Source organism: Xenopus tropicalis, chromosome 3 (genome assembly GCF_000004195.4).
Source record: "Xenopus tropicalis strain Nigerian chromosome 3, UCB_Xtro_10.0, whole genome shotgun sequence".
In the NCBI taxonomy this organism is placed as follows: domain Eukaryota; kingdom Metazoa; phylum Chordata; class Amphibia; order Anura; family Pipidae; genus Xenopus; species Xenopus tropicalis.
Genome location: NC_030679.2, coordinates 122182338 through 122204755, shown reverse-complemented (window position 1 = coordinate 122204755; position 22418 = coordinate 122182338). Strand labels below are relative to the sequence as shown.

Below are 22418 nucleotides of genomic sequence, written 5' to 3'. Positions count from 1 at the left end.
TCCTTTTCTTAATGGAGTCAACCTGTGCCCCATTGTGGACTCATTTTAGTGCCTGAGCAAATTCACCAAGAAGAGCAAGGTAGAGCAAAAATATGGCACTTTGAACCTTGACCCATTTTTGTAAATAAGGCTTATGGTTTTATTAATTTGTAGAAGCTCAATTAAAAAGCATTACAATTAAAAGGAGACAAATTACAGACTGTCCTTTATCATAGTAAAAGTTAATGTTAAAGGGCACCTGTCACCAAAAAATAGTTTTTTTCCACTGGAGGTACAGAGAGGAGCCCATACTCTGGTTGAGGGAAACACAAGTTTTTTTTTAAGATGCTCTGCAAGCACTATGCTACTATGTGCTCCGGGTATGGGTCCCATCTTTAGTGGCACACATGTGCATATTCCAACACGCTTGTTATACACATGCATAAATGTGAAAGCTGTGGCACTATTTTGAACATGGCTGCCCTCACCAGGAGCTCCTTCCCAATGCAAGCGGCCTAGCACTTGGGGGGGGGGCAGGCAGAAAAAGAAAAAAACAATTGTTTGTCCCAGCCAGGGTGTGCAATCTATTAACTCACACCTCTGGTGAGAGAAACAATTTTTGGGTGCAAAATATGGCTGCAAACTCAAATGTGCATCAATGAACGCGTAACACTTGCACTTAAAGAATTGCGCACAGATGTCATTTTGATGAGAACAAAAAATTTCCCCTGCATCGATGTGCAAATTCATTGACCGCAATTGCATCAGGCGCCTCTCCCAGTGACCAAAATTATTTGGAATTATCTGGAATTATGGGGGGGAAATACTGCATTGTGAGTAAAAAAAAAAACATGGCAACTGTGCCTGAAATTGTATTTGTGGTAAGTATATAACCCCTATTATGCTCATTGTCCCCCAGTATGGCTGCCCGGACCATGAAGGGAGAGCACTTTGATGGTGCCTTGAGCGATGCAGCTGAAAAGGTTAAGGAGTGATAAATAGCAATACAGAGAGCACTATTGTTGCCCCAGCCAGCTGAAACAGGAAAAGTGAACTGACATTCCACGGAAAAGAGCTCATCTGAGCAGGGCCTACGCCAGCCTTCGCCTCCATACGTACATATTACACGTCATTCACTAGCCTCAAGAAAACCTGCTGCCTGAGTATAATGACAGTAATAAAAAAATAAGTAATAAAAATGACTAAGGGGTATATTAATAAAGGTGTGAGTAAACTATCACACATAGTTACATAGCTGTATAGCGAATGTTTGCTTGTGTGTAGTGGGGTGTATAAGTAATTGCCTAAGAATCCCCCCAGCACTCCCCAGGCATGGTGATACATGGGGTGTTCCAGTGAATAGGATGTTAAAGACCCCCATAATCAGCATCTACTAGTCTGGATTGATTCTACCAGTGTTTCCTCATAAACAGCTTCTAGCATGTAAAGGTGGACACAGTTTGAATTGGTAGGGGCCAGTGCCCATCTGTCACAGGCAGGAATGGAAGTGCTCAAGCAAGCAGGGGAAAGGAGACTGGCGATGCACACACATGTAGCGTTACTCTGGGACACAGAAGGATTTTTTCCAGTATCCCTGGGTGCCAGTCAGAACCTGGCTCTTGGGCATGGAGGGAAGGAAGAATGCAGCCGGATGAAATAGGTGCAGGCAGGGTATGGGGGTGGGTGAAATGTCATGCCATGCCCAGTGAAATGATGTGATTATGTATATTATGCATTAAGTTGTATTTGTGTTGTGGCTACTGTAAAGTTGTTACAAAAATCTATGAAAATTCTTTATTTTATATTAAACAATAGGAATTTAGTTGTATCTATAGTGGGCAGTAGTGTGACTTGTAATTTGCCACATAATATATTGGTGACATCCACTATGTTGTACACATCCACTCCCTGGAGATGGCTCAGCTCTGCCCTGAGCACCCATGCTCCCTTCTACCTTAGCCTCACTTCCTGTAGCTGGGCCCCCTTTTATTGGTGTGCCTTGGGTAACTATGAATATCTACCACTGTATCAGAATATATAGGATAATTTGGGTTGCCACACTTATGGAAAAATATACCAGCCTTCCTATATTTGTATCTTCTGCCCTATTAATAACATTGGCATCAAGCCGCATTTCTAGTGGCTAGGCCAGTAAAATACTGAACAGGTGGCAACCCTAAGGATAATAATGCAGCTGAATGCAACAATATAATTGCTATTTATTGGTATGCACAACTATACGCTGACAGATATTGGATTTCAAATCCAATATATGGGACCATTTGGGCAGGTGCACATGGGTACCTACACTGAGAAAAGATCAGTTTTCTGGTTAGCTGGCAAAATAAACGTTTCAATAAATGCAGGGAAAAGAAGTGTATACTTAATAGCAGGTATGTTTAGGCCGCAGCCTTGAAGCAGAAGAACCAGTATGGCTCATTTACAGTTGCTAAGGATAGTAGTATGCACAAAAATGACCACATAATTGAAATCATTGAGAAATGCCAGACAGAACACTGTCAGTAGTGTTCAGGGCTTACTCCAGTCAAGGGTTTCATGACTAAGGGTGGCCCAAAGAGATGCAAGGTGAAGGTGATGGGGCTTGGCCAGGGTTTGGAAGAGTTGAGGGCTTTGCCATAATGGGATGTAGCTGGGGAAAATCAAGCGTGTGACTGTGTGCCAGGGCATTAGGGCCCCATTGTAGCTGTTATCAAGGCCCCAACACTCAGAGGGGCCAAGTGTCTGAGGGCCTATTGGGGCCCCCTGGGGAAAGGGCCCTGCTAACTAAGTTGTATCCACAAATGTAGCACATGCCATCAATGTAGGCAAATGAAGCCTAAAGTGCTTTGTTCATCAGTACCTATGGGGATAAGATTGTAAGCTCTACGGGGCAGGGACCTCCTTCATCTTGTGTTTCTGACTCTTATTGCAACTGTACCTTGTATTTATTTGTATTTATTGTTGTACTTTGTATTTATCCATTATCTTTAACCCCCTGTTTGTATTAATGTATTCTACTGTACAGTGCTGCGTACATAAGTAGCACTTTATAAATAAAGATATACATACATACATACATACATTCAAAAGCAACAAGGCAGAGTGTAGAGGATATTTACAAGCGCTTAATATTGCACCCCATGAATCACAAGTAGACTTTTACCTTTTGAAAATCTATCTGATAGCTTTGGGGCATTCAATATTAAATACACAAGTGGCACCTTTGCCAAGGGGTAAATACCATTTTGTACTCTGGGAAGACTTACACCATTGATCAGGGTGTGTAACTACAGAGAAAGCAGAGGTACAGGGAGTAGGAGGGCCCACAGGCCCAGGGGGTCACTGTCTGTTAAGCAATTCCAATCTGTGTTTAGGAAAGTAGTTTAGGGGTCCCAGTAACTTCTAGTTAAGCCGGTGCCTTTCACCCTACCTGCCTTTGTTAGTCTGTAAGGTTTGGGTTTGTTAGTCTGTAAGGTTTGGGACTATTTCTTGTAAAAATATAGCGCACAGTATGTACTTTATATGTGCAGGTTGATCAATTTAGCGATGGACCGTCTCGTCCCTTTTGCCGGGGCAGCAGCTTAACATGATTCACATGAAGGGACTGTGTGTGGAGAGGTGGGAGGGGCGGAGCAGGCGCTTGGGCTTGCAGTGCCAGCCCTCTAACACTCACCTATTGCACTGAGGCCAGGCAGGAGGTTCGGGTTCAGTGGCTCCGGCACTGAGGGAAACTAGGGGAATTTTCACTAAAGAGCGTCTCCCCCTCGCCGCCTTGGTAGACTCCAGGAAAGTGAGGGAAAGCCGGAGTGGGGTTGTTAGTGCGGGACTAGCCGCTGCTACAAACTGATTCCTGGACTTGTGTGCGCCGAGGGGGCAGCTCTAACTCCGCACTTCGCTTTGGCTGCGGACACCTGGGAAACTACTTCACGGAGTTGATTTATTTTCTCACCATGGGACTGTATGTGGGAACCCTGGTTATTTAGCCCGGTATAAGGACAAAGCGAACAGCAGGAGGGACCGGTTATATTATCTATTGGGACTAGTATTATCTGTATTATCACAGACAGACTTTAAGCCAAACTATCCCAACTGAAGAGCGTCTTTTTCTTTAATAAGCCCGGCAGTTTGACAGTGAGTGAGCCGGACTGCTCCATTGGTGACAGCGCAAGGGGTGCCTGTCACCTCCTCACACTGGGGGGAACTTACTGTACTTATATCCCTGCGCCGGCCTGAAGCGAGAAGATGTATGTGCCCTCCGCCGGGGAAAGCATGATCCTGTTACTGGGTAGGTGCTCTGGGCTTCTGCTCCTGTCAGTGCCAACCCCCTCCCACTAACCCTGCTAGGTGTGTAACTACCTGCTCTTCCCAAGCTTCCCAACCTGGCCTGAAAAATCCCAGGCTCAAACCGTGTGAGGAGCTGCCTTGTCACCAGCTATGGATGTGTCCTAACTGTAGCCTCTAACTGATAGCCATTCTGTATCACTGTCACCTGGGTATAACTGAAGTCGCCCTATCATTAAAGGTGCTAGAAAGGGCATGTACATCAAACTAAATTACACACAGATTTAAATCGATATATAACTAGTAGTTAGGCAGGTTATATATAGGCATTTGGTTGAACTTGATGGACATATGTCTTTTTTCAACCCAACTTACTATGTTACTATGATATGGCCCTGCCCAACAGAGCTTACAATCTAAAAGTAGGAAGGGGTATCAGACACAAAGTTCATTATATTTTTGCTCTGAAGAGCATCTCACTGACGGCCAGACTGTGATATAACTTGTGGAGCATCTACATTGGTGCAGCCATGTTCACTGGTGCCCTATTTTCCTTCCTAATGCTCTTCCATTCTGTCGCCCTGCAATGAGGTTCACATCCCCCTCTAACAAGAATAACACTGCACAACGTAGGGGACACTTATTGATGAGCCACAAAAAACGCCCATAGACTCCATTGCATTTTGTTAATATTTGCCATTTTGCTAATTTATCGTCAAAGCAAAACGGGACAGATTGGCTCATCACTAGTGACACTACATTGCATCACACGTAGTTCATTGACACAAATGTGACACCTTCACAAACCACCTTAAGAGCTTATCTTTATGAACCCATGCAATTTCCTGCCTTCCCTTTCTGAGTCAGTACATGTCCTGTCTCTCAGACTGGGAATAAAATACTTTACTGGTACAGTAAAGTCTGAATGTCATTCATTCCAAGGGGAATCAATATAATCAGCCCACATGCTAAACAACATGCTGGAATGCACTGCAGCCCTATCTTACACTGCAGAATGCCCAGTTTGTACTCTTAGTGCTATATTCTTTATTACATTAAATTCATTGCATATAAAGGTGATCTACACTCCAATATCTTTATTCCAAACCCCAGACCCCAAAACAGTGAAATGAGTGCAGACTGCCTTTATTGTAAATATAAATATATATATTCAAAGTTTCTTAAATATATAAATACAGCAACAAGAGATCCTCTGCACTCACCCATCATCAATATATATAGGACATTAAGACATTCTGTGCATTAATGTAGCACAAAATGCCCTCCCTTTTAAGCAAAACCGGGATTGCTTGTCCATATATTGCGATATACTCCAAGCTGGCCAGCTACGTCAAAATCATCCCTGGTCTGGCCAGTCCTACACTCACTTTTATCTGATTCATTAAGAATTCTACTTCTTCACTATGCATTTACTGAGTTTTACGTTTACTTTAACTTGCTTGCTTTCAAGGTTTAACCCCCTCAAATGGTTGCCCTTTTATTGGCTTCACTGGGATCACCTGACTGTAGCTGGGAAGGATGGGAGCTACAACATGGAGCTGGCCACTGCTCCTGTATAAACTATAGCTATCTATTTATCTATCTGTCTGTCTGTCTGTCTATCTGTCTGTCTGTCTGTCTGTCTGTCTGTCTATCTATCTATCATCTATCTATCTGTCTGTCTATCATCTATCTATCTATCTATCTATCTATCTATCTATCTATCTATCTATCTATCTATCTATCATCTATCTATCTATCTATCTTTGCATTTTTTCTAAATTAAAGTAATAGCTGGTGTTCCATAATTGTTCATATAATTGAAGTGAATTATGTTGATGAATTATATGAATGATTTATTCCCAGAGTTGCTGCTATTCATTCAACAGATTGTGCTATGACTCACTTTATCTCCCAAACATTCTACCACCCAAATTACCATGGGAAAATGGGGATTGCCTATGCTAACAGCCAACCTATGAAAAAATGAAAAGAATTTGTTGAAATAGCTGGTTGGCTGTGTTTAGAGTTAATTATTTTAATGTTTAAATCATTTTAATGTCATTACAATTGCCATACTACATACCTTGGCCATACACTGATAGATCAGCTTGTTTGGTGAAGTCACCGAAAGAGGAGATCTTACCTCAGTATGCTGATGCATTTGGTCTGATTTGGTCATTTGATTGTATAATAAGGGCTGTGGCACACAGGGAGATTAGTCGCCCAAACAAATCTCCCTTGTTGCAGGCGACTAATCTCCCCGATATGACATCCCAACGATGAGAATGTAAATCGCCGGTGGGATGGCATACACAGTTGCCTCTCGAGGCACCACGTATGCCATCGCTGGCGCCGCGTATGCCATCCCACTGGCAATTTACATTCTCACAGTTTGAATGTCATATCGGGGAGATTAGTCGCCCGCTACAAGGGAGATTTGTGGCGGGCGACTAATCTCCCTGTGTGCCACAGCCCCAAGGGGGCCTATGGCATTCAGTCAGGAGAGGACCACAGCTGCGGTCATTGTCCAACTGGATTTCTAAACCTGGATGATTGTCAGGCAAATATCTGTCTGGCAGGTCAACCAACAGGCACCATGCACAGGCTGATAAGCTGGTGACTTGGTCTGAAGAAGCTTTACTAGGCCAGGAAATGGCCAGCATAAGGGTAATATCATTTATATGGCAATGATCCCTAAGCAGTAACTCTTGAGCAACATGTTGCTCTCCACCCCCTTTGATGTTGCTCCCAGTGGCCTCAGAGTAGGTGCCTATTTTTACATTTGGGCTTGGAGGCAAGTTTTGTAAGCCCAGACTCCAAGCAGAGCCTTCTGCAGGCCAACAATCCACATGGGGCTATCAAATAGCCAATCACAGCCCTTATTTGGCATTCCCAAAGGATTGTTTTCATCCATGTGTGGCTCACCAACACTTTTTACATCATGCTTATGTGGCTCACAAATAAAAAAAAGGTTGGGGATCCTTGATCTATGGTATGCAATGCTGAGGCTTCCATTGTAATTTAAGTATGCAGAGAAAATATCTGTATTGGTTCTAAGGTTTTCTTATTATATACGTCTGATGTAATTTCTTTGTAAGACAGTCCAGATAATCAAACCTTTGCTATAACTCTTAGATGCTGGGTGACCTCTATTCTAAACGACCTCCCATTTGGGTCTGTGGTCCTATGAATGCATAGGCAGAGGGCAAATTTGAAAAACACAGTAATCACTTGCAATACATTTCTAATGAGCCCCTTTTATTTGGCCACATCTGAATGTTCTAGCAGAGTGGGACCTGGAGGTGGTAGTGCCCAAACTGATAGATGAAGACCCAGTAAGTACAGGTACAGGAAATTGGTCTTTATTATTTATTTTTTATAGTTGTTTAATTATTTTTCTTCCTCTAACTCTTTTCAGCTTTCAAACAGGGGTCACTGACCCCGGCAGCCAAAAACTATTGTGCTGTGAGGCTACCGTTCTATTGTTATTGTTACTTTTTATTACATATTTTTTATTCAGGCCCTCTCCTATTCATATACCAGTCTCTCATTCAAACCACTCCCTGGTTGCTAAGGTAATTTGGACCCTAGCAATCAGATAGCTTCTGAAACACCAAACTGGAGAACGGCTGAACAAAAAGTGAAATAACTTAAAAACTATAAATAATAAAAAATGGACACCAAATGCAAATTGTCTAAGAATATTACTCTCTACATCATACTATAAGTTAACTCAAACTTGAACATCCCCTTTAAAGTTAAAATACAGGTATAGGACCCATTATCCAGAATGCTTGGGACCAAGGGTATTCCGGATAAGGGGTCTTTCCGTAATTTGGATCTCCATACCTTAAGTCTACTAAAAAATCAATAAAACATTAATTAAACCCAATAGGATTGTTTTGCATCCAATAAGGATTAATTATATCTTAGTTGGAATCAATTACAAGGTTCTGTTTTATTTCTACATAGAAAAAGCAAATCAGTTTTAAAATTCTGAATTATTTGATTAAAATGGAGTCTATGGGAGACGGGCATTCCGTAATTCGGAGCTTTCTGGATAACGGGTTTCCGGATAAGGGGTCCGATACCTGTATACTAATTGTCCTATAAAACCAGGATGGTTGTACTTTCTTTGCTGACCTCTAAAAATGTAGTTGGGCAGTCAAAAAAAATAAATAATAGTCTTAGTCCCTTTTCACAGGGAACAAGTAGAGACATGATTGTGTGTGCTATACATCAACCAATTCTGATAGATAGGAGGGTCCTGACCGAGGTGTCTTGCCTTACAAATAAAGAAAATTCCTGGATATTACATGGGTTAGGAGGACCCCCATTTTTTGTGTATTTTTATTCCTTTCACTTAAGGGTATACGAAATCCATCCAGTTCAATATTTTTGTTTTTGTCGTCCTGGTGATTCTATTTTAATGGTAATTATTTGCTGTGAGCCTTTTACATTGTTCTCCACTGGCCACTGAATATGAGTCTTTTAAAAAATGACTTGTGTCTGGGAGGTATACACACTGATGCTTTGATAGTTTGGTCAGGACATTTTGAATTGGTACAGGCATCTTTATGTTAATATGAATTTCTGCTTGTATGGTGGTAGAATGGATGGCTAGAACTCTTCCAAAACAGCTGAAGGTTATTTATCCCTTATTAATGGTGGGGTGCACTCAGGGGTGGACCTGCCACTGCTGATTCTTCTTGCACTGGCAGTTCCCTGGCTGACACTGCATTAATGGGATTTCTGATGGAGGAAGAAGGGCTACCCAAGCTGTTGGGTTCTGCCCCTGTTCCGGCTGGGTGTTTTTAGGTTGGCAAACGTTTTTACATGGTGGTCATCCCTACTGTTGGAACAGTAAACTAATGAAGAGTAGAAAAGAGACATAAGACATTCCCAATTCGGGGAGAAGATTTAAACTACATCTCTCTGTGATGAGCTGGTTTTCAGGAAAGACCTGATGAGTTGATGAAGGGTATAGTACAGGAAGTGCCAGATGAGACCTCCCAAAGTTGTTGTAGCCAGAATAGAAAACCTAGCTAATCAGTTGGACAATCTGGAATTGAACAGTCACACACAGTCAGAAATGAAATCCATCAGACCTTTGCACTTGTTCATGTTTTGGCAGATGGTACTAATATCCCTCAACATAATCCATATGTGGCCAACTTAATTTTGACTAGTGGTGGGGTAAGCCAGTGTGATAATATTGGAAGCTGGGTATTCTGTTTTATTTATTATATTTTTACTATTGTGCATTTTCAGTTTCAGATAAAAAATATCTTCAGTGCATGTAACGCTAGTTTTTTAAAGAAGCCTAGATTCTGTCCAACACCAACCACATTCTAGCAGGGATGTTCTGCCATTTGTTACCTGTTGCTGTTTAGTGCATTGGGATAGAATGCTGGGAACAATAACTAAATACTCTTGATCCCTTTCCTGTGACTCAGAGTAAGGAGGATGACACAAGAGGCGCGGCTCTATCTCATGTTTGTTTTTTAATTTGATGACATTAAAACCATGCAATCAGCAGATTAACCCCAGTTTTGCTGCAGGTGCCACGGTATTACGATCTTCCCATGCAAATACATAATGGGGGTATTTTTAAGTGTTTGATCAGAATATAGCCCCTGTAATAGCACATCTGTAACTTGGCTTTTACAGTGGAATTTAAGCTCCTTTTGTGAAAGAAAGGGTTAAAGATTTAATTACCTCTCATTTACGCCATAGTTTGATACAGTGACTTTCCCACACATACCAAATGGAGTTTTACCGGTTGCTGTACAGAGAGCATGGGTTATTATACACATTCTTTATTTTAAGGAACTATTTAAAGTGCCCTTGTTAGATCAGTCTTATTTAATGTATATAATAGAGATTTGACAGATTACCAGCTTGTATCTGAACTTGCTTGGCCCTATGTTGAAGGAAAGATATTTCACCAGGGCATCATACAAAGAATAGATAAAAACAAATCTGTGGTGGCTCCCTCCATTTTGTTGGATCTTATTTGGAGGTGGCCATTTTGATTTTTAGCATGGCCTCTGGTGCCAAGGTCTCATTGGCCCCAGGGATATTACAATTGAACAATTGCTAATTATTATTCCATTGGCTTGACTCCCCTGATTTACTGACCTTTACCTAATGTGTTGGTCCAAAACAACTTGACTGTCCAATCAAACTATGCATGAATTAATTGTTTTCATTGGTCCTTATGTTTGGTTCTCAGGGTGGCTAACTGCAGCTGCCCTCCCCCCATGTTAGACCCAACGAGTGAACAACCTGTTCAAGTTAGACCACTACATATTTCTGGCAATCATTATCAATTGATCGTACAGGTATAGTACCCATTATCCAGAATGCTTGGGACCAAGGGTATTCCGGATAAGGGGTCTTTTCGTAATTTGGATCTCCTTACCTTGAGTCTACTTAAAAATCAATAAACCATTAATCAAACCCAATAGGAGTGTTCTGCCCCCAATAAGGATTAATTATATCTATGTAAGTTTAAATTGAGATTAGAGATGCTTAGAAAAGATAGGTAGAAAGTAAATTCCTATAAATGGGGTCTGATTTTTTACTAGATAGGAAGTGAGCCTCAGGTCTCTTGCACATGTGTTTCCACTGCTACTAGTTACTGCTGTGCTGCTCTATCCCTGCATTCCTTTATGAGCAGGAGCTGAGTTTCTCATGTGGCTCTCCTTTCTCACAGGCGCGTGGCTGGGCAGGGAGGGGGACAAGACTTATGGACAACTCCCCATTTTGGGAATGGGAGCAGTAGGCGGTATGAGCTGGCCTGAGTCACAGGGGTGGGCTTGTAGTGTCTGCATTCCACCTCCAGGCTCCACACCTCAAAGTACATCCACAATAATAACAGCTCATAATGTGGAGGTGTTATCAGTGATGCTGTAAACTGTAACCCTTTCACTAGCTCCTGGGCCAAGCAATATCATAGGGAGGGATAAGATTTAGGGCTCTTGCTTTGTATTCACAGCAGCGATATAAGTAAGAGCTTATCCCGCAACAGTTAAGTCCCTGCTACAACCCTCTGTGCCAACCTAGCAGGTAGTCATTTGAATCATTTTTAGTTTGCTGTACTGCAAATGCACTCACTAGAAGGGATCATTGCCTGATCAAAGAAAGAATGGAGAGCAATTTAATTTCATGGGGATACCTAAATAATTGCCACCTCCCCTCCATGGCATTAATGACCCATGATATTGCTAGGCAATGTATAAGATTGTGTCCTGCATGTCATTCACTGCATGATTTTTTATAATGGTATAAAAACTGCTTAAAAATTGCATCTTTCTTTTTTAAAATACGATTATATTTATTATATAATATTATTAATATAATATTATATATTAAATTGTGAATCCCAGCCAGAATATCCTTTAACATCATATTAAGGCTTCAGATTGAAATATATAATAACAGAGAATGATTTTAGCTCATTTGGTCTAGAATTAGATGAAGTTAATCTCCAGGATTTAAGATTACATTCAGCTGTTCAAGAACAAAAAAAAAGCTATTTTAGGGCGGTTAGCATTTCCTATTGGATATGAGTGTATTTTGTACCTATGTTCATTTTAGGACTGTATTCCTAAAGTCAGACTGACCCATTAAATATATTGCTTTCTTTGTTTTCAACATGTAAATATTTGCATTTTTTTAAGACTGCATCAAGCTCATCTCAGAATACTCAATGACGCCATCCTGTCAGTGAATCTCATAGAATTTTATTTTAATACATGTATACAGGACTGTTATCCAGAATGCTCAGGACCTGGGGTCTTTCTGTAATTTGAATTACCACACCTTAAGTCTAGCATAAATCATTCAAAAATTACATAAACCCAAAAGGATTGTTTTGCCTCCAATAAGGATTACTAACTTAGTTGGGACCAATTACAAGGTGCTGTGTTATTATTACCAAGAAAAGGGAAGTAATTTTTCAAAATGTCAATTATTTGATTAAAATGGAGTCTATAGGAGATGGCCTTTCCGTAATTTGGAACTTTCTGGATAATGGGTTTCTGAATAAGGGGTCCGATATCTGTACAATCTAATTAGGGATGCACCAATGCAAGTTTAAGAAAAAAAACCTTTCCTGACTTCTCTCTGGGTTTTTAAATCTAGGCTTTTGACCCTGAAAATGTGAAAGTCAGCCTATTACAGCAGGAGTGTCCCAACTCTGTTATGTAGACTGTTATAATCATGATTCTTTTTTAAGATATTTAGGAAGGTCAGTCTTACATGAAAGGGAAAATATACTCAGGCTTTACTTTCACTTTTGTTTTCTATATGTCAGACGAACTGGCATGGTTAGGGAATAAAGTCAGCTAATCTGATTAGGGAACATAAGGACCAGGACACCACACCAAACCCCAATGCCAATTGGAACTGGCACAAGAATAGATCTAAGGCCAGTTATAGTTCTGTCTTCTATATTTTGAGCCATACGTTTGTTTATAAAATAGACTTTCCCATAAACAATTCACATACTGTATCATAGGATAATGTGTACTGTGCAATCATAGGAAAATAATCTATTCTGTATGTATTATTGTGCTGCTTGCATGGTATTTTGGTCTTGCAAACCTATTTTTTCTCCTCACATTACATGGTTTCTCTTCATATTAAAGATTTCCGTTCTGTATGAACCTATCTTCTAGAGCTGTATGTGGGACTGCTCGTTTAGAGCAGTTTGGTACTGTACCAACTGCAACCATTTCAAAGACTACGACGACAAACCGGATCTACTGCTTCAGCTCTTGCATACATGGCAGATCAGAGCCTTCTTCCTTTTCTTGCTTGGTTTGGCCAGCGCTCCTAATACAATTAGGCAAATGCAATATAATGGAAGTTTGCCAGATGAAATGCCGTCTTTAGTCAGGTAACAGATAATACTGGAAATGGTAACCTGGCAAGGTGGCACAGTCCCTGCTTTCTGTGCCAGCCTTATATCTACATGGTGACTGAATGTCATTCAAATATGGCGTCCACTTTATCACTGGGGTAAAAATTATTCTATTACACCATTTATATAGAGAAAGGGAATAGCCCTGTAGGGAATCAGACCTGCAGAATGTAACAAAGATGATAAAGGAACTATGGAAATCACCAGTGGTATGTGCGATCCAAGTTTTTAAACCCGTCTGCAACCTGCTTTGACCTGACCCGCAATCTTATTACTTGCAACCCTACCTACTACCAGCTGGCCACCATTAAACTAGAACTTCACTTGCTGGAACCTAGAGGTGACATCATTAGAAGTTGACAGGGCCATGATAAAAAAACAGGAAAAAAAGTTCAAAGGATTAAATCTTGCTGAGACACCCATCCTGTGACCAGCAGACTGGCCAAGAAGAACATATTGCGAAATGTGAATTTTTTTTATCATTATTTGTGCAAGTTTTTTTCATTTTACAACTTTTATTACATTTCCTCTTATGAGAGTTTGAGACTTAGGGGGAAATGTAATAAAAGTCACAAAGAGAAAAAAAAAATTGCACAAATGATAAGTTTGCAGTATAAAATTCTTCATTAGACTGTTATTACATTGCGTATTTTAGTTGCACATTGTGCACTTATAAGGCATGCTTAATGGTGGCGCATTCTTTTGGAACAAACATAACTTTTTCAGTAACTATAAAATTTGCAATCTTTCTTCCATCGGTGGAAGTGATCGCTAAACAGTTTCCACTGTTGAGAAGTTGCAGCAACTTGTAACATCAATGTTTTAGTCCCTCCTCCCTGCCAAGATTTCGGATGATGCAGAAAGAGTTTTTCAGCTATTTTGCAGCTGAATTTCTGCAGATAAAATGGTATTCAGAAGGAACAGATTAAAGTTATAGGTATATTAGTGAATTCTGTGTTGTGTGGGGCTCTTTAACAAATTTTAGTTCGGAAGCTGGAGTTCCCCTTTAATGCAGTTGATAGTGTAAGGGGTTAAACCAATCATAAAATTAAATGTAACTGCTCACTGGGAATTTTCTTCACCTTCAGGGGGAACATTTAAACAGATTTCCTGGAACATGATCAGACTGATGCTCTTGTATGTCTGCTTCTCCAAAATAATGAAAATTAGAATTATGGATTTCCAGATTCACCTTTTGGATAGACTTCTAATAGACATTCAGTTTAATATTGGTCGGAGGTACCATGCATAATGAGATTATTACAGTGAGCTGAATACTAATGCATAGGCTGAAGCATGTGTAGGGTTTGAGGTCTCGCTGTCTGGCTCTTTCAGATCCCACAAAGTCAGGTTTGTTCTTCAGTGCTGGGGTTTTGTGTAAATAAAACTTTCAGTAATTTTTATTTTAGTTTTTCATACATTCCAGTGAAATGAAGCAAATCAAAACAGTGCCACTGGGTTTACCAGCTCTCGTGCCTGCTGCTGACATGAGAAATACATGTAGAATCTAAGCTGGTTGTACACATACACATATTGCCGTCAGATACAAGGTTTCATACAGTAGTTATTATATAGTTTCAGACCAGTTTAAAAATCCCGCTCCTTAATTCTGTTAATATCTGTATGTGTAAGGCAAGCCTTATGATAACAGTAGTACGATATTTACAGATGATAATGTCCTAGGTGAAAATCTGACTGATGTCTTGGCACGCATGGCTTGACTAACAACAGAGCTTTTGACAGAACAATAACATTTGCAAGATAGCAGTCCTCATGATTCATTGTTCTCCATACCAGCAATTGGTATTGGACAATATCTTTACCTGGAAACATAAAATAGGCAATGATACCCTTTGGAAAGAAGTCACAAGTTCTCTTAATAATTAATAATTGCACACTAAACAGGCTCTCTTCACATTAAAGGGAAACTATACCCTTGAATACTAGAAGTCTTTATAAAAATATAGTGGGTTAAAGAGCCCATATGTAAAAGAATGATTCACCTAAATAAACCATTTGCATAAAAATATATTTTCTAGTAGTGTGTGCCATTAGATAATCCTAATTTTAATCACCAGTATACTTGATATATATTTTCTTTTGTGTATTTATCTATTAATGGGCCTGAGGGTTGCTTGGTGGCCATTACTGCCAAACATGGTCAAATTTACTATCATATGTGAATCAACTACAGATGAGGATGCCCTTCATCTGAATAGCCAGTACCCTGTGGTGGTGGTGGAGGGTTCATAGATGCCTTTGTTATAGGGTAAGTTATAGGAAACACCTGCAAATCAAATTTTCTTTGTAGGTCAACTGCTACTGTAGATTAACTGCTACTGACTTCACAGAGCAATTTTAATTTGCTTTATTTTTTATGAGGGAATGCACAATTTGAATATACCATATAATATTAGTTTCCTCACAGTATTAAGGAAAATGGGGAAAAATTACACCAAAATATATGTAACTGTGTGTAAATACTGTGTGTGTATTTCCTGTCTTAATCTATTAATAAATCAATGTTTGTGTTTCTCATTTAGGATTTCTGTTAGCTGCTTGCCAAGCCCTGGAGAACACAACCAGCCAGCTCAGTGGTGAGTAATACCTTGTGGCCCCGCTCAATAACAGAGACACAGCAATGTATCATCCCTGTGGGATGCTTGGAGAACTTTTTGCATTCTTGGAACCATGTCCTCTCCGTGCCCTGCCTCTTTTTTGCACATTAAAGTTAAATTCTACACAACAAGAATATTTTAAGCATGGAAATACCTTTCTCTCTGGTATTCGGTATTGCCGTTACTGGGAAAAACATTTTGAAATAGTGTCACAGTCATGTTTGTTCAAATGGACCTTTATGGGTCCAGTGTGGGTTCTGAATATGTCCAGGCTCATTGATGGAGGTGCCCAGTAATGTCTACTTATGCCAATTCCAGGCCTTAACTGAATTCAGGACACCATCTCTGTGAAATTGTATTGCTAAAAACTGTAAACCCCATCCAGAAATTGTGGTGGCATCTACAATAGGCTAGAATGGTAACAGCATGGAAGGTAAGATAGGTAAGCCCCACTACAAATAGAATGGGTATCCTATCATTCAGTGATAGCCATGTTGCTCGATGACTTGATTCACTAGTTCGGGTGTCAGCAGTTCTATCAAATGTGTCTCTGTACTTGCTGCTTGCCAGTAAATGAAGGTGTGGTAGAAGGGAAGATTGTTAGGTAACACTGGATATGAGGAAAAGAATCTAACCACAGTCGGCAGAAACTCTGTGTGTTACAAATTTCCTGTAATTCTGGAATCTCTATCTGTTGTGGCTTCTTCTTTTCTGGCGAGAGTACTGGGAGCTGTAGTCCACAGCAGCTAGACAGCTGCAGATATGATCTCCAGAATAAGATTCCTTTCAGATCTTGATGCCTTTTGGTAAAGCCATGCTATGCCGAAACTACTACAGGTGTATTCAATAAAGGTTCAATCTGTCCCGTAATGAAAACGTATGTCTGTAGCTATATGTCTAATCACTTCTAATAAATGTTTTTCATTTTTGTGAAGGGTAAATAAAGGCTTGTTTGTAATATACTGAGATCAGAGAATATGTTAGTAATTGTTTGTTCCTAATACAATTCTTCAGTGAAAGTAAGGTTACTAGAAATAGCAAGGTCACTTCTAATAAGTGCAGTTTGCTAAGTTGCCCTGATTGCAGTCTTCGCATGATATAAAACAGCCCCTTATTTACTAAGCCTCCCACCCTGCTCTAATATATAAGCATTCCAAATCATATGAAAAATCAGGGTTACTTACAGTAAGCATTTAAAAGGGTGGAATTGACTGCATTTAATATAACACAATCCGTGTACAACCCCCTTATTGACCCCCTAATATTTGAGTTAAACCTAATTTTTCACAAAACTCTTGCATTGTTAGTGAATCAAATTCGGCCAAGGCTTATTTTTTGTGCAAGATTCTTCTTTATATCACCAGAAATATAGGAAGTCTGATCAGACAACTTTCAAGGGCACCCAGAGATGGCTCTGAAGTTTGGGCAGGTTGTGATTCTGGTGCACTGGTTTGCATGTAAATGTGTGGGTTATGGCCATCAGGGGACAAGTGGCAAGCTTGAGCCACTGGGCAGAGTCTCTTGGACATATTTATTGATTGCTGTTGATCTTGTGATTTGCCATAAGGCCAATAGCACAGCCGTAGTTTGTACATTGTATCAGTGGTATATGGAACACCTTTTCGTGAGACAGTTGTGTATTTGTGCATGTGCAGTATGTATTATAGTAGCAATTCCAGTTTTCAATAACTAGAGGTAAAACATGAAATTCCGTTTGTTTTCTTGCCCCTTTATCCCTGCAGTTGTAAAACAAAATGGCAATGTCCTGGTGTCACCTTTAAAGAGGTGATGCTGACAAAACTTTGCAAAACTGTATGTAGTGGAATGTTGGCATCCTTTTATCTGTAAGGTGTATGTGTCAACAGATATTATCTTTGCTTGCAGGTTCTGTGTATTCACCACCCCTTTCGTAAAGTAGGATTTCCTCAACTGCTTACTAAAAGTAAATATCTGGCAGACAAAAGAGTCAGCACGTGCTTTTCTGCTAAGTTTCTTCTAAATTGGAACATTTTACATTTATAGCCCTTTAACGTTTGATCCATTTTACATTTATTGTAAAATGCTTTTTATTTGAAGTTGTAAAAACTCGTTTGGTAGCATGGAATATTCTAGTTTCTGAAAGACGGTGTTGCTGGGGTGGGTGACAGTTTGTGAAGGGGCTTGGGGATTTCCAGATCCCTACATGAAACTGTTGGTGGATAGATTTCCTGGGTATGTATCATTCAAGTCTGTGAAAAAGCACCAAGTGCTTTAGATCAGCCTACTCTCTGTGACCTGATCTGCCCTCATTATTCTGCTGTTATAGCAAATACTCAGGATCTATGCAAGAACAAAGATTCCACAAAATTCACTTCATAATTTCACTAAGCCATCCTGTACTAAACCTACATCCTCCTGTACTTTTAACTTGTTCTGTACTAAACTTCTTTAAAAGTTTAGCATAGTTTTCTTTGCTGGCAGACTTTATATCTAGCAAGCACAACATCCCCTCATTAGTCAGTTATGGAATGACTTAATGTGTGTACTGAAGGGTCCAGTGACTTAAGCAATAAGCTGCTCATTCTATCAAACAATGTGTTATAGAAGGTAAACCTGGGAGTTCTGTTTATCTACATTCCATGAGGGTTTTCAGAACTAAAAAGAATTTCTTGAAAATACCACAGTTATCACGGAGAATGTAAAAATGGATAATACTACACTCAGTGATCCTATGCCTTTTTTACTGGGGGGGGGGGGCATGTTGATGCCCAAAGCTGACTGAAAAGTATTTTTCACAACACAGTTCTTGGTTCAACACTTTCCTGCATATTTTCTCCTATTTTACCCAAATATTAGTGCCAGAGCTGTGTAGCGGCTCAGGTACTGCAGCCCAGGACTGGCAATCTGTAGATTCTAGCAAATGCCAGAAGGCTGCTATAGAATGCAATAGACAGTTATTATTTATTGGGCCTGTGGTGGGGGCTGTTTGGGCCTTTTTTGTACTTGAAGTGGCATTCCTGGACCTGAGCTACAGTGTGGCTTTTTTCAGTAGTATATTCATTTATTTGACATCATTCCTGTTGGTGAAGGACTTCAATTTAAAAATAACATTAAATAAAAAGGTCAAATTCAAAAAATGTATGGAAATATCAGTCCTGGATTGTAAAATATTCTTGCAACAATAAAGCAATCTTTTAGTGATTTTGTGCAAAACCTTTTTTTTTTTGTTGCTATTTTTGTACTTAAATATAGAACATTTAATAACAAAGATGATTGCACTAATGGTATACAACCTGGCTGCTGTAAAATGATATGAGCCCTGTACTAGAAAAAAGTGCATAAATCAAAGTTTTAAAATGTGTTTTTCTATTGCTTTATTTCCTCTTAATCTGGAATTTTAGGATTTCTAAGGATATTTTAAACAGCCCTCTTTCCTTAATGTATAAATGGGTGATCTCTGTATAAAGGCAGCTTGCACTTCTTTTCCCAAACACTCAGCAATCATAGACTTCATTCATAAATTTAACTGTACAATTCAGAAGCTGAAATCTGAAACCCCATCTGCCCTGTGTTTCCGAATTCAGGGCGCCTGGTTAGACGGAGGGAGAGGAGATTTTAATTTGTTTGTCTTTAGGTCATGAATGTACAGATTTCAAAGCAATTCAAATAAAAGACCTGGCTAAACTTCTCTGCACTTCCTACGGCGTCCCCTGGGGTTGGGGGGGGATGGAAATACATGTGAATTTCTACCTTTTCAATCATGGATCATAGGGAAAGAAGGGAGGCGCACAGTCTTGTTTGCAGTCAAATTATTTTCCAATGGGTTCAAAGAGCGATTCATAAATTGCCCTGCTTGTTTGCTTAGCATAATGTTGAAAAGCAGATTGTGTCTTTTGGAAGATCCGTCTGCAAATAGGTTTTCTGGCAGTGGAATAAGTGAGTCCTTTAGATTTGGAATGAATTAGGAGCTTGCTGAAAGTAATAAATAAGATGTAGCTGTTCAGGCTTAAAGCAACCACCATTTTGTATTCTCTTCTTAAAGGAGAACTATACCCCCTGGGCTATAAAAGCCCCCTTACCTAGCACTGCCTTGACACCCCTGCTTGCTTAAACTGCACAAGCAGGGTCCATTTCGGCGGCGAGACTGTGTTAGCCAGGTACGCAGCTGCGCTACTCTGCTCTTTTAGCTTGGGGTTAGCAATAGGGACAGTTTTAAAAGTTAGAAACTATGAAGGTGAGGTGAGGGGGGTCAAGGCAGTGCTAGTTATGGGGGCTTTTATAGCCCGGGGGGTCTAGTTTTCCTTTAAGGCAGGAATCTAAAATTCAAGCTGCTGAAATACAAGTCTCACATTCTTTGAGTGGAGATTGCTGGGAGCTGTAGATAAATAAGAGAAGCAAGAGAAGGTGCTGATAATTTTTCGTTCCAGTGGGGGTGCTGGTGGGAGAGCTGGATGCAATACAAGGAGGGGGTCAGAGCAAGTAATGATACCTTTGAGTAATTTGGGTACGGCATATAAGCCATACACATCAATTTCCTCGGCAGTTAAGCAGTGTTGGACCCACAGTCTCCCGTTACCATACATTGGATTTCCTAGTCTCTCTGCTGAAAACAAAATGCACATGTGTAGTAAGTATTGAGTGACATCATGCAAACTTTTGCACTAGTTATGTGTGGGTTGGAAATTTTCAGACCTGGGCCGCCAAACTCACCCCTAATCAACCCAAGCATGACCCGGTCCAAGTTTGCAAAGGAAATTTTCCACCCTAACCCAATCCTGCACCACTTCCTTATCTGACATTAAAGATGACGTTACAAGGAGAGGGTTGTAACACCACCCACCAAATAGGATAGAGCCCACATACAGTGCACAAATAAGTCATGAGAACTGTGGTTTGGAAGTTTAACCCGACCTGGACCCAATGTGCATTCCAACTTTTTTACCTGAACCCGCCCCACCCGGGGGTCCTTTGGGTTTAAGGACAGCCTGCACATATCTGTTGTGTACATATGCAGTGAGCTTTCATGGCTTCAGAAGCAGTAGCGTAACTGTAGAGGTTGTGGGGTGGGACAGGGGGCCTGGACTGCAGGATCAGCTTTCTCTATAGCCACTTTTTTATGTGAGCGGGCACAGTGAGAGGAGTGCGTAGTTTACAGTGCGCAAAGCTCGTGACTTCATGTGGATGAAAAACAAAATTTCTTAGCAAAGCATGCTTCTCAGTCCTCTGACTTTACAGTAGCCAGGGTTGAATTCTGTGATGAACTAACGAGTTGCACAGTCATGGTTTTTTTTTTTTAGCATTGACTAATATTCTGTTATTAATGAAGACTTCTAGATTATAAACGTAATAGGCCCCTTCTAAAACATAAAAGGCTTTTAAGGTTACCTCAGACTTGTGTGACCTCTATACAAGCACTCAGCATGCAGCCTGGTGTTTTTTAAGATGGAACTCATCAGTGTCTGCTAATTATAAAGTACAGTAGGGGTTACAATACCCCTTTATAGTATGAAAAAGCCATAAAGAACCTGTACAATATATACTTACCATGGTACTCAGTGATGTTATGTGTTATCAACATGATTTCTTTTGTCATTTATGTTACATGTTACATTTATATTAAACAATAGTATACCCTCTTTTAAATATAAGAATATGGGAAGTCAACTCAAAATTCTAAAACTTGTATATATTAATGGGAAGTTCCATGACCATAAAAAGGCAAAGGCCTCTGATTTTGTGTGCTTTTATTAAATGTAACTTCTCAGTAGCTCTAATATTTTTAGATTTTTATTAAATCTTATTGTACTTTCTTAATCTGGCCTCTTAAATCAAGTTATCCTTCCCATAAAAAATATATATCTTCTTTTCTCTATCAGTCCGCTTAATTTTATTTACTTGCACCCCCCTTCTTTGGGGCAAACTGCCTAATTAATACACCTTATTGTAATACTATTTTGGCTTGAAGTTCTTCATTTAGTTGTGCTTTTTATCAGAGGTGAGGGCTTGGGCTGCTCTGAGGTTAAGCCAACACTAGGGTTTTGATGGATGAAGTCATTATGTAGGAGAATATCGTTCAAAGCAAGCGAGATGTGAGAGATCTTTCTATACTTCAAAGAATCTATAAAGCAGGTGGTCTCAGGGTGTTCGGTGCGTTGTCTTCGTTAAAGCTTCGGAGAACCTGCTGGGTAGGTGGTCTCTTGAAGAGATCCTTTTGAAGGTTGATTCTCTCTGAAGATTGAATTGTGAGTGACTGTTAAACACATCTGTTTGTCTTTCTATGAGCAGCATTGTGGAAACATTGAATTATGGTTTATTTTGGCATAGGTGTTGATTCATCAAGGTATACATGTATTCTTTTGACACTGACAGAAGTGGTATGGAAAGCTGTCTGACTTGGATATGATTGCTGGAGATCACCTCCTGGTCCTTACTAATTTACAGCCACATCAGTAAATATATTTTTCAACTGTGGCTTTCCAGTAACCCTCATTCTAATGAATGGTTGCCACTGATCACCCTGGGATGATTGGGACAATGAATCGGACTACAGTTGGGTTGCTTAGTCCTTATGGCAGTTTTCTTTGAGGCTCCATATGGGGCAGTTGTATTAATAAATAGTTGTTTTCCTC

At 40.0% G+C, this 22418-nt stretch overlaps 1 protein-coding gene across 1 annotated transcript in view; it reads left to right on the top strand.

The window, feature by feature from the left end:
- Nucleotides 1–3473: 3473 nt before the first annotated feature.
- tgfa (transforming growth factor alpha) overlaps nucleotides 3474–22418 on the top strand; it is a 36101-nt gene continuing 17156 nt past the window's right edge. The window contains exons 1-2 of the mRNA XM_002935302.3: nucleotides 3474–4264; nucleotides 15736–15789. Coding sequence (XP_002935348.1) covers nucleotides 4222–4264; nucleotides 15736–15789 — 97 coding nt within the window. The 5' untranslated portion in view covers nucleotides 3474–4221. The remainder of the gene's footprint in view (nucleotides 4265–15735; nucleotides 15790–22418) is intronic.